General features: G+C 43.6%; 1 protein-coding gene across 1 annotated transcript in view; it reads right to left on the bottom strand.

The window, feature by feature from the left end:
• Positions 1–12,260, bottom strand: part of WWC2 (WW and C2 domain containing 2) — a 2,565,136-nt gene that overhangs the window by 194,335 nt on the left and 2,358,541 nt on the right. The window contains exon 19 of the mRNA XM_069631472.1: positions 4,550–4,714. Within this exon, the coding sequence (XP_069487573.1) occupies positions 4,550–4,714 (165 nt within the window). The remainder of the gene's footprint in view (positions 1–4,549; positions 4,715–12,260) is intronic.

The following is a 12,260-nucleotide window of genomic DNA, read 5'->3' as shown; positions in this document are numbered from 1 at the left end:
CATTGATAAGGTTTGCATCAATGTGGACACCTAGAGTCTTGACAGATGAAGATAAAGTGATGGTGGAGTTATCTATGTTAAAATTGGCATATTGGGAACTTAGCTTTGTTATTGTGTTTTTCTGTCCGAGGATAAGGATTTCAGTCTTGTCCCTGTTAAGACAAAGGCCATTGACAGCCATCCAAGCTTGGATTGTAACATAGATATCATATAAGGCCGTGGCGACTTGCTGATAGGAGCCAAATTGTGGTAGGAGTACTTGAGTATCGTCAGCATAATTGGTATATGCTATACCCATTAAGTCAAGTAGGTCAAAGAGGGGTTTGGTGAAGAGGTTATAGAGGGTGGGGGCTGTACATGATCCTTGGGGAACTTTGCAATTCATGGTTGTAGGGTCGGCATTTGCTATGTTAAAGAAGACCGTCATGGCTCTACCTTCAAGGAAGGACGTAATCCAAGAAGCTGCTTGTTTAGAGAACTGGGCTGCCTGAGTGAGATGGGTAGTTAGTGTTTTGTGATCTACCAGATCAAACGCTGCTGATAGATCGAGAAAGAGAAGCAGGACAGGTTTACCTTAGTCCATGATCTGTGAGATTTGATTTTTTGGGTCTAGTAGGGTGGATTCTGTTCCATGCCCTACACGGAAACCATATTGCCCTTTACCTAGTATGGAGTTGGCTTCTATGTATGATTGGATCTGGTTATGAGCTGCCTTGTCCAAGATTTTCAGAAGGAACGGCAGTGTCGTTATAGGCCTGTAGTTGTTGGGCTGAGCTGGGTCAAGTGTGTTTTTTTTTAGAAGGGGGCGTACCCAGGCTTCTTTGAGGCTGTTAAGTATGGAACCTGTTTTGAATGAAGCATTAATGAAGGCAGTAATCAGAGGGGCGAGATCGTTAGCACATTCCTTGATAATTTTGGGGGGGCATATGTCTCCTTTGCATAGCAATGGTTTGAGGTGTTTGATGAGTTCAAGGACCTCGGATTCGGTAGTGCCTCTAAAGACGAATTGGGCATGTTTGGCATTACTACTCTTGGCTTGTGTTAGAGGGTTAGTCTTTTGGTTAGGAAGGGCTTTGCAGTGGTTGTGATTTTTTTTGGGGGAGCTCTATTTTATTGAGCATTGCGGACTGGATTCTCGCGCACCACGCCTTGTCTTTATTTATCTCATCTGAGCTAGCCGGGGGTGTGACTAATTTGTTAAAGATTGTGAATATCTCTTTAGCTTGCGAGTTCGCCTTGGAGATCCTATCATTAAAAGAGTTCGCTTTTGCTGCGATAATAGCTTTTTTATATTGGAGAGCTATCTGTTTGAAGAGGTTCTTATTTAAGCCACTTAGGTCCGCTTGCCAGTTTTTTTTGTAACTGACGCTTTTGTGCGCGGAGCGTTTGGAGTTCGTCTGAGAACCAGGAGTTACAGTGAAAGGATTTTTTTTTCTTTCTTACTTTCAAGTGGGGCTATTGTGTTTATGGCATTGCTAAGCGTATCGTTGAAGATGGCTGATAGCACATTAGGATCCTGAGAGACTGGTGGTGCTAAGCAAGGGTTTTTGAGGTAGGGTCGGAGGTTGCTCAACATGCTCGTTTTCCTGGTCCTGGGGACACAAACCAATGCAGGAGTGCCTGGGGGCAGGAGAGAGAGTCCTGAATTAAAGACCCAAAAGCTGGAAGATCTACACTGCAGGAACTCGCATTGAAGCAACCAGTGAGTTTCTAGATAAACAGAACCTGGTATGCAAGTGTTTGAAGCTGCGCGTAAGGATATTTTGTATCAGAATGGTCGCGCGAATGAAATGAAGCAGTGAACATTAAAGCATGTTAGCTCATAAAGCAGAGTGAATACTTTGTTACGGAGTGGTCCTCCAAACGCTGGCCACATTTAAAGGCAAACTTTAAAGACTTATTTCAGTAAAATCAATTGAAAATAACAACAGTATCATTTGCTGAGAAACCTTGTTGCCAAACGCAAAAACAAGCGTTTCAACAATATATTTGCATTATTTCGAATGCTGTAAAAAAGGAAGTCATCACTTGGGATGATTCTAAAAGAAAGAAAGCTTTCCCAAGCACTTGAATATACCGTGAGCCAATTGATACAGTGAATAAAACCTACATCACACACATAACTCTTTTATATTACTGGTGCTGAACAATCAAGTGTGAATTTAATTAAACCAATAATTAACACATTTTAAAGTGAATTAATCTTTAACACAACCAGCGAACACAATGTGTGCTGTTACCTGAAGTGAAGGAAACCTTGGGAAGCGAACTTCAAAAAGGTGAATATAATTGAACTGCTATTTTCAACCAGAACATTTTGTGATCCAAAGACCAGCTATATACCAGGCGTACAAGTGCGGCACAGAATCTTAAGAAAAGTGGGAAACACCAATATAACAACCTATTATCAACGTTGAACAGGAATCATATTTTAGGGAAGGAATCCCTGAGGTGAGGACTACTTATTGCCGAAGGAAAGGGCCTCAGGATATTTTGTGCTTGAACTGTGTTTTGGACTCAAGACATTTCTTATTACTTTTGTTCAAACTGCTTTACACTTGGGCAAGGGAGTTAAAAGAAAGCTATGAGCTGGACCAAGTTCTGAACTTAATGCTGAGCAAGCACAAATTTTGTTTATTGCTGACATCCCTATATGTTGTATAAGATTCGTAGTGAGGGCAAGTTTAGGTTTTGGACACAGACAGATTCCTAAATTGAACTTGTGGACTTTGACTTTTCTTAGTTTTGGTTTGGTTGGGAAATCCCACCATAGAGCCAATTAAAGAGGATCAAGTGATACCATATCTTCTCTTGATACAAAGGCATATATAGAAGAGGTTCTTGCCCGATTAGCCAATCACCAAATCGAAGCTGAGAAAAGGCTACAAATAGGGCTAGAAAAACATTTAGCAGCTCAAGAAAAACCCAGAATAGAATTCCTGAGGGAATTCTGCAGCCTTACAAAGAGAGTAACGATCTAGGAAATGTTTTCCTAAATTTTTAAATGCTAGTCTGCCAATTCAACTGGGGGGATGATTTTAAAATCTATTATTTAGACCCCCTTTTGAAAGGAGAATTGCATACATCATATCAGCTGTTGTATCTCCCGGGTACTGCATCCTTTGCTAATATTAAGGAGGAACTCCTGCAACAGGTGGGCTAAACTGGTCATTTCTACTGCCAAAAATTAAGAAATTTAAAATTGGGTCGTGGAGAAACATCAATTGAGCTTGGGGAGCGAGTTAAAAATACTTTTCTCATTATGGCTAGGAAGAAATACATTGCAAGTCTTAGAAGCTGTAAGCTTCATTAATTTGTTGTCTCCTTGACTCCAACGGGCAGTTCTACAAGTTAACAAGCACATTATCACCAGCCATTGAAACCGCCCAAAATTCCTCACAGTGGTTGTATGTGGTGTCTGGTAGAGTAGTACTTAAGGAGACCATGGAAAGTTGCGCTGGTGTATCTGTGGTGTGAGGACAATAAAGTGTAGGCACATGTCTTGGGGTGCTGTACATTCCACTGTGTAAACATGAGTTGGTTCCTTGCTGGAGCTCTGTGTCAAGATGTGGTGGGGGTTATAGTAGGAGGTGACATGAATGAATTAAATGTGGCTACTGTTGCCATACCTATTGCCTTTTCCCTACAGGGAAATAAATAACCATCAGGAACCTTGTGCTATGTCTATCTCAGGTTATGCTATGACCGGGCACAAGTTCAGGACCCACAGTTGGTAGTCAATTGCTCAGAGCGGCTCTTCTGACTGTCCATGGACACGTCAAAGACACTGCAATTATAGCGCCGCTCAGGCTCACATGGGATTATGATACCTTGAAGCTGAACATGCACCATGACTAGACACTGCTGAAGACAGCCACCACATTATCATGCTGGCATGCACAATAAAAACACACCTGGGTTGATCCTCCAGGCGTGGACAGGTACAACATGAGTCAAGAGTTGTTGTATGTGGAGTTCAGACAAGTGGCCAGTGTCATCTGTGGAAGCTGGTCTTCCCAGCAACAGCCGATTTCATTTATATACATTGAAAATGGCTGAGCAGCTAGTTCTAATAACGTCATCATTAGGGAAGGTGATCGAAGGTTGCCACAGGTGAGTTTCAGGTTGTGTTTTCAAGCTGCAAGTGTTTCTAGTTGAACAACATGGCTGCAAGGCAATTTATTTCTTTAAAACATGTTTAAAGCGCAGGTAAGGCAAGGGCACCTTCCCGTTTATGTGGTTCATGCATCACAGTTGTGAGGCTATGCAGGTGGCACATCCCACCTCCCATTTCTGACCCCTCACACCCAATGGAGGGAAATGGCAAAGCTTGAAATGTGCCATTATGTCTGTTATAAAGGTAACTATTAATTTGCAAACTTTCATACCCTCTGAAAACACTTTAGGCTTTTAGCAGGAAAATCAGACATATGACAGCTTCCCTTAAAAAATGACTACGTTTGGAATGTCTTAGCCATTTTGCAGTACACATTGAGCAACACAATAACAAACAGATAAAGCAACATAATTAAAAAAAATATGTTCTTACCCTACATATGTACTGGTTTCTTTCTCCCGGTGAAAATGTTTGTGAACGTACAATCATGCTGTTCCTTACGAAAGGACTCTGCCTGGCGCTCAAACTACTTCTGTCTTTGGGCCTGAAGGGCGCGCTCACATTGGTTGCTTCCTCTGTGTTTGTCTCTTTGTCAACCTAGGAAAAAAGAAATCGGCCTCTAAAAATACAATTCACCACTTATTCTTATTCGCAAAAAAACAACACATATGATCAATATAGAATTAACATATGATATGGCATTTATAACGCGCCTATACACAAGTGTTTCAAGGCGCGACAAGGCAAGGAAGGGGGAACAATGATCTTACTAGGCCAGGTGACATTGGGATCGCGCAAGTGCAGGGGACGGGGGAATACATATATGCGAGAATACATCACTTACTCGGGCGTTTCGCCGTGCCGCCAACTTTCGCAGACGTTTAAATGGTAGTGCCATAAGGGGTCTTCTGCGTTACTTTGCATCTGTATTTTGGTATTATATAGTGCAAACCTAGCTAGGAAGGAACGGAGCACCGTACACGTCATGGAGGTTAAAATATGGGGAAAGAGGGGCTTATGATAGGTTCAGGGGCATAATAGAATAGCAGCTTATTCATTGTCATCAAAGGCTGCAAAATATGGCTGTTATCATTAATACCAGCAGTCTTTGGGATCACATAACTCCCCTATGGCGGAAATTGTACTGTCTCAACATTCAGGCCAGAACCAACTTCAGAATTTGACACTGATTCCATAAACATTATACATTTTGGCGCCTACATACCTAGAACAGCTGAGAGCATCAGTGCGCCTGTCAATCCATGTTCAATCCAAGTTCCATAATGTCAGTCTAGAAAAATGGATACCTCTACTTTGTGACCGCAAACGTATTTTGGTGGCCGTGGGCCAACCATCTCATGCACGATATGACAGAAAATAGGTTTTCGAGTTTGCCAATGAACGGCCATTTTGATGTAACAAGAATCACCATTTTGTTTTCTAACCATTGCTCATTGCTTTCTGTTCCTATTGCTTCGCAGTATATTTTCCGCTTACACTGCTCGACTGTAAAACATTGTTGTCTGTATGTGAAAAGGACAAGGCCGCAGGGCCGAGAGGATAACAAGCGTTTCGTTGAAAGCCGGGATCAAGAGGTGTTCGGGGCACCCTGTAAAAGTGATGAGAGACTCCTTTGCAGATCTGCACACATCTGATCCCTGATCGACGTGCCTGGCTAGAGAACAAGGAGGCAAGGGTCCCGAAATGAGGCGGAAGCCAAGAAACGCAGACACGACGTCCTTTGGTGCGTCAGTATACAGACGACTTGATTTATCAGGTGAGCCATTCCCCGATTCAAAGTAATTCTGATATTGGTTGAGAGTTGACTTTGCAAAATCAAACGCCCTAGGTAAGGTTGATTAACCAGGGGGATGGTTGAAACATGCCTGGGGTATTGTCCACCTTAGCAGGGTTTTTCTGCTGTGGTAGACAATCTTTGGAAAATAGCCAAATTGTACCACCTGGGGGAACGCTGGCGTATGAGATGTATGCGAAGTATGGAGTGAGTGCGATAATATTCTGTGAGACTTGGCATAGGCAAACTAGAAAGCAACAAGACCATCAGTGGCCGATTAATGGTAGTTTTGATATAGCGAGGATAGACAACCTGGAAAGGGTGTTGATAAGAAAGAAAGCGCATCCTGCAGCATCTGAGACTATTAAAGACTGCCGAAAGGAAGCAATGCTCTGATTTTAAAGCAGAGCGAAGCATGCGCGCAGGCATAAATCAAAAGGTGAAGTAGCGGATGAGAAAGAAGAGGAGTGGACTGAGAGTCTAAGAAGGGCAGGTAGGCGAGACCAGTTGAATATAGAAAAGATATATCCGCAACGGGAATTACATATAGCGGATGAATTAATAGAACATATATTGACCCATACAAAACAAGGCCCAAGATCAGAAGTGAGGCCAGACACGTCAGTAGCTATTGCCCAAACCCCGCCCGTAGCTCAAGCTCCCCCTCCGGTAGCTCAAGCCCTCCCAAAGCCACAGACCACGCACGTAACACTTCCTATTAGCCAACCAGGCCCACAACAAACACTCCCTGTTCCCATTGTCTCATCCGCGCCTCCCGCCTCAGACACAGACTCGGTACCGTCCGTCCCTCCTGGGGTTGAAGTTGAAAACACAGGGGCAAGAGGCGGGACTGACCAACGGGGATGCACGAGGGTAACTCGCAGCGCAATCAGCAAAGAAAGGAAGGTGGAATTGCAGCAACAGGCAGAGATGTATATAGACGGGAATGATGAGACGACAACATTGGCTTCGATATATGACTTCCGTAGAAGCAACGAAAGACAGGTAGTGTTGGAATGCATGGGTGAATATTTGGTGGAGAAATGGAAACAGTTCATTGGGAAATTACCACCGCAGCGATTGTTAGATTTGAATGCATTAGCACGCTGTAGGGAGAGGGATGAAGAAGTGAGAGAACATGTATATGGACTTTTTGAGCTTAGAGATGAATTAGATAATGATTATGTCGAAATGTTTACTACACCTATAAAAATGTTTACTACACCTGCGTACAGGAGTAGGGATATCGGGAGACCTGGGAAGGAGGAAAAGGGGTTGTATAATAAATGGCAGCAGTTACCATCGCCAGAGCAGAAGGAGATGGTGAACGAATTATCGTTGCTAAAACAGGTGGGGGCAGACTTGAAAGAATATCTAATATGAACACAGGTACTATTGCAGCAAGTAACAGGACATAATATAGGGAGAGGGAACGCACAAGGAAGGAGTAATTCAAATATGCATGGGGGAACAGTGGGACCGAATCAGTGTGCGTATTGTAAGGAGGAAGGACATTGGCGAGCGCAATGTCCGCATCTACAGAATAGAAATGGGTCTGGTCAGAGGAGACAGCATAGAGGACACCCAGGAGGGAATGGACCAAATAGGAATAGTATGCAGCATCATCACAATAATGGAGGTAATCAAAACCAAGGCCAAAACCAAAATGCCCCAAACCAGAATCAGGGACTGCAAAATCAACAATGTGGAAACCAGAGTGGGGGAAATAGAGGAAAGAGTGGGAACGTTTTCGATACACAGCCAAACACGTATTACAGTAATAGTAATTATTACACATCGGGCAATGTGTTATTTCCCCAATAGGACAGCCCAGGACAGGGGTCGGAACCAGTGTCTATTCCCGTGAATCAGAGAGGACCCTACGTAGAAATGAGAGTCGGGAATGAGGAGCACCGTTTTCTTGTAGATACAGGAACACAGAAGTGTTCAATAGACCATCACTTGGTTCCGGATATACCACTGTCAGGGCAAAAGAATATTTCCATAGGGTTTGTAGGTACACCAGTCATAAACCCAGTGTCCAAACCAGTCCCAGTTACCATAGGACCATTTACTGAACATTGTCCTTTCCTTTTAACAGAAAATTGTGGGGAGAACTTGTTGGGATTAAACTTGTTGAAAAAACTAGGTTCCGTTATACATTACACGGCAGACGGAGTGTTCCTAACGATTTGGCCATGCAATGCCCCTGTGTCAGAATTCATGTCTGAAGCGTTACCAGGGGAACTAAGTAAAGTACCAACCAGTATATGGGCAATGCATGACAATGATGTAGGATGTTTAAAGATAGAGCCAGTAAAGATCGTTTTGAAAGAAGGTGTTACCCTACCACGAATACCCCAATACAAAATTTTGGCTGAAGGTGAGAAAGGATTGAAAAGTATTGTTACAGATTTGGTGAAATTAGGGGTAATCGAGGAAATTACAGGCAGTACATGCAACAGCCCGATTCTTCCGGTTTATAAAAAAGGGGGCAATGAGGTACCATACCATTTCATAATTGACTTGCGTGCATTGAATAAGGTAGTAGATCCACAATTTCCTCTAGTGCCAGACGTCACTACAATATTGACAATGATACCTGTTTCAGCAGAATATTTTAGTGTAGTAGATTTTAAAAACGCGTTCTTCAGTATTCCATTGGACAAGGACAGCAGATATTCACATTCACATTCACGTTCACATTAGGAGGACGATCATTTACATTCACGCGGATTCCGCAAGGTTACACGGAAAGTCCAAGTATTTACAGTAGAGCATTAAAGGAGCAGCTAGACATGCTGGAATTACCCGTGGGTTGTGTACTCTTGTAATACATAGACGATCTATTGCTAGCTGCAGACACAGAGGAGATTTGTAAAGAAAGCACTGTATTACTACTGTCACACCTAGCGGCACATGGCCATAAAGCTAGTTTGAAGAAATTTCAATATAATCGAAAGGAGGTGGCCTATTTGGGCTACCTACTTTCGAAAGGAGGGAGAAGACTAACGCCACAACGCATAGAAAGTATTTCTTGTATGCCTATTCCAAAGACACAAAAAGGAGTCAGAGCCATAATAGGCATGGCTTCATATTACCGACAATGGATTGGTAATTTTGCGTTAATTGTGAAGCCGCTGGTGAATTTAACTACAAAGGATGTGGTTATGCCTTTGCAGTGGGATGAGGAATGTCAGAAAGCATTTGATGGATTGAAAACTGCATTATGCTCGGCTCCACTTTTGGGTACGCCGAATTATGAGAAAATGTTTAGACTATTTGTGTGTGAAAGTGAAGGATGTGCATTGGCGGTTTTGACACAGGAACAAGGTGGAAGAAATAGGCCGTGCGGCTATTTTTCTTCTGCGCTGGACCCTGTAGCGCGCGCACTACCACGATATTTGCGATCTGTCGCGGCGACAATTGATGGTATTGGGGCACACTTTAATTTTGATGGTGCCACATGCCATAGACGTTCTATTAAATAGGACACAGACGCAACACCTCACCTCTGCTAGATTGACAAGATATGAGATTATCTTGTTTGCGCCCATATCCAAATTATGAGGTGTAGCGCTTTGAATCCTGCAGAATAATACCAAGGGGAGAGTTGATTTAAGTGATATCCCACAGAAAGAGCCAGATGGAGAGTTATTTTGTGACGGCTCATGTTTTAAATTACCAGATGGCACGACAACTGCTGCATATGCTATCACTACCCTAGAGAGCGTTGTAGAAAGCGAAAGAATTCCCTATAATTCAGCACAAGCCGCAGAAATAATAGCATTAACTAGAGCCTGCGAGATTTCTGAAAATTTGAATGTGAATATATATACTGATAGTCAGTATGTTTTTGGAGTGGTTCATAACTTTGGTCGACTCTGGGCTGAGAGAGGGTTTTTGACATCACATGGTGCAAGAATTCAACATGGCCCTTTGATTGTACGATTGCTGTCTGCACTCACGTTTCCAAAGCACCTAGCAATAGTGAAATGCGAGGCACATAAAAAAGTAACATGCAAAGTAGGAGAGGGAAATGCGTTTGCAGACAGAATTGCGAAACAAACTGCCACTGATTTGAATACCAAAATGATGACGGTTCAGACGGAGGAAGTACCCTGTATGATAGAAAATGGAGTTGCCACTGTCAAAGAAATGCAGGCCGAAGCTACGGCCGATAAAATACAGGGGTGGGCAGAGGGATCTGCTGAGTTGGATATGGAGGGTTGTTGGGTGGAAAAAGGAACTAGAAACTGGATGTTGCCAAATACGTACGTGACTGCAATGGTCACAATGGCCCACAGCCCTACGCACATCTGTGCGAAGAAAATAATACAGCACCTTTCTACAGTTTGGCAGAATGTAAACATAAAAAAGAATGCAGAGAGGTTGGTGCAGAACTGTATCACGTGTTTGCAACACAATGTAGGGAAGGGAACAGTGACTCCAATAGGCAGTTTTGGCCTGCCCTCCATGCCATTTGAGGTGATTCATTTTGTTTTCATAGAGATGGAGAGGTGCCAAAACTTAAAATACATCTTGGTGGTGATCTGTGCATTCATTAAGTGGGTGGAGGCATATCCCTTGAAGGACTTCACAGCAATGAGCACGGCAAAAGTAATGTTGAAGGAGTACTTTTCCAGATTTGGCTTGCCCCGTGTCCTATGGTCTGATAATGGACCACATTTTGTGGGTGCAGTGGTATTACAGATTTGTGCTGGTCTTCAGATTGATAAGAGATTCCATAGTTCAAGGCATCCGAGTTCTGCCGGTCTTGTGGAGAGGCACAACCGGATTCTTAAATCAAAGATTAGCATGATTTGTGCGGGAAGCAAGTTGAATTGGGTGGATGCATTACCAATAGCACTATTACGCATGCATACGTCTGTACAGGCTAAAACTGGGCTCTCCCCTTACAAGATCGTGATGGGGAGGCCGGCAAATGTATGGTGCGCACCACAGCCAAAACGACTTAGCGAGATAGAACATCCTGTGCTTAGTACTTATTGTGGCCTTTTAATGCAGAAATTGCGTTTGATTCATCAGCAGGTGCAGGAGGCATTACCAGTGAGATACACCGGTCCGGGGCACGCGCTGGAGCCAGGAGACTGGGTGCTGCTAAAGAATGTTGAAAGAAAGTCATCATTAGCACCCAGGTGGCGCGGGCCCTATCAAGTACTCTTGGCGACGCAGACGGCAATACGGGTGGATGGAAGGAAGTCGTGGATCCATGCCACCCATGCCAAGAAGATTCCAACTGCACTGAAAGACTTGCCTGACACTGATGACCGGAAAGATACAGCGGTCCCAGAAACAAAAGAAACTGTTGCCAGTAAGCTGCCACCTAAACTGCCAAAATGAGAAGTGAAACTCGAAACAAAGCCTGTGACGACTGCCAGAGAGGGGGAAGGGCAAAGAGTGCCCCAACGTTGCCCAGCAGAATCGACATCAATGCTGGCCGACACAAAATCTGCCTTGCAAATACCAGCAGAAACAAATCGTGTACCCCTTTGGCGCCCACCAGCACTTACCAGCACGCCAAAGAACGGATCTGCATCAATGGCACGGTGCACACCAGCACCTGCAGTAGCGCCACAGGCTGACTTTGAGCCTGAATCTGAAAGTGCACCGGCACTGTTCACGGATCATACGATACCAGGAACAAGGTGATACAACTTGCGGCCTCGGAAGACAAAGTGATCTGCAGTTCTTTTTGCTGTTTATATCAACCTCTGGTTCAGCTCATAGACGGAGAAGGAACCAGAGGTGTAGAAGAGAGAAGCGTGAGAATTGTGCAAGTCGGACAATTCAAGACTTGCGGCTCCTCGGTGCGATCATAAAAGTACATGTGTCCTGAACCAGAACGGACAAGCTGGGCGCACATGGTACTATGGCAAGTAAGATAACTGATTAAAAGTACATGTGTCCTGAATCAGAGCGGACAAGCTGGGCGCACATGATACTAAGGCGATAAGATAACTGATCAAAGGTCCTCTGAGTAGTATAAGGAAGGACAAGTGATCTTGCCTAAAAACGAATAATGAAATCCAGGCTAAAAAAGGACAGGCAGAACTGAACTGTGATAATTCCATTGAACTTATTAACATCAGAGCTAGCGCAACGAAGAGAGATATCCACAACGAACTGTGATAAGAAAGAAGAAGGACGACGAGAAACATGCCGGGACCGGTTCCAACCTAATTCTGCACCACCACCGCTGAGAATGAGTCAATTATAAAGACTGTAAGCTTAAGAAAAACGCATGATAAAACAAATTGTATGCTGGTACTGACAATAATAATGTGCTTTATGAGCGTGGTAGCACCAATATCGACAGCCATAATA

Source organism: Ambystoma mexicanum, chromosome 6q, assembly GCF_040938575.1.
Source record: "Ambystoma mexicanum isolate Mex_15411 chromosome 6q, UKY_AmexF1_1, whole genome shotgun sequence".
NCBI classification, from domain to species: domain Eukaryota; kingdom Metazoa; phylum Chordata; class Amphibia; order Caudata; family Ambystomatidae; genus Ambystoma; species Ambystoma mexicanum.
This window is presented reverse-complemented; position numbering and strand designations above follow the sequence as displayed.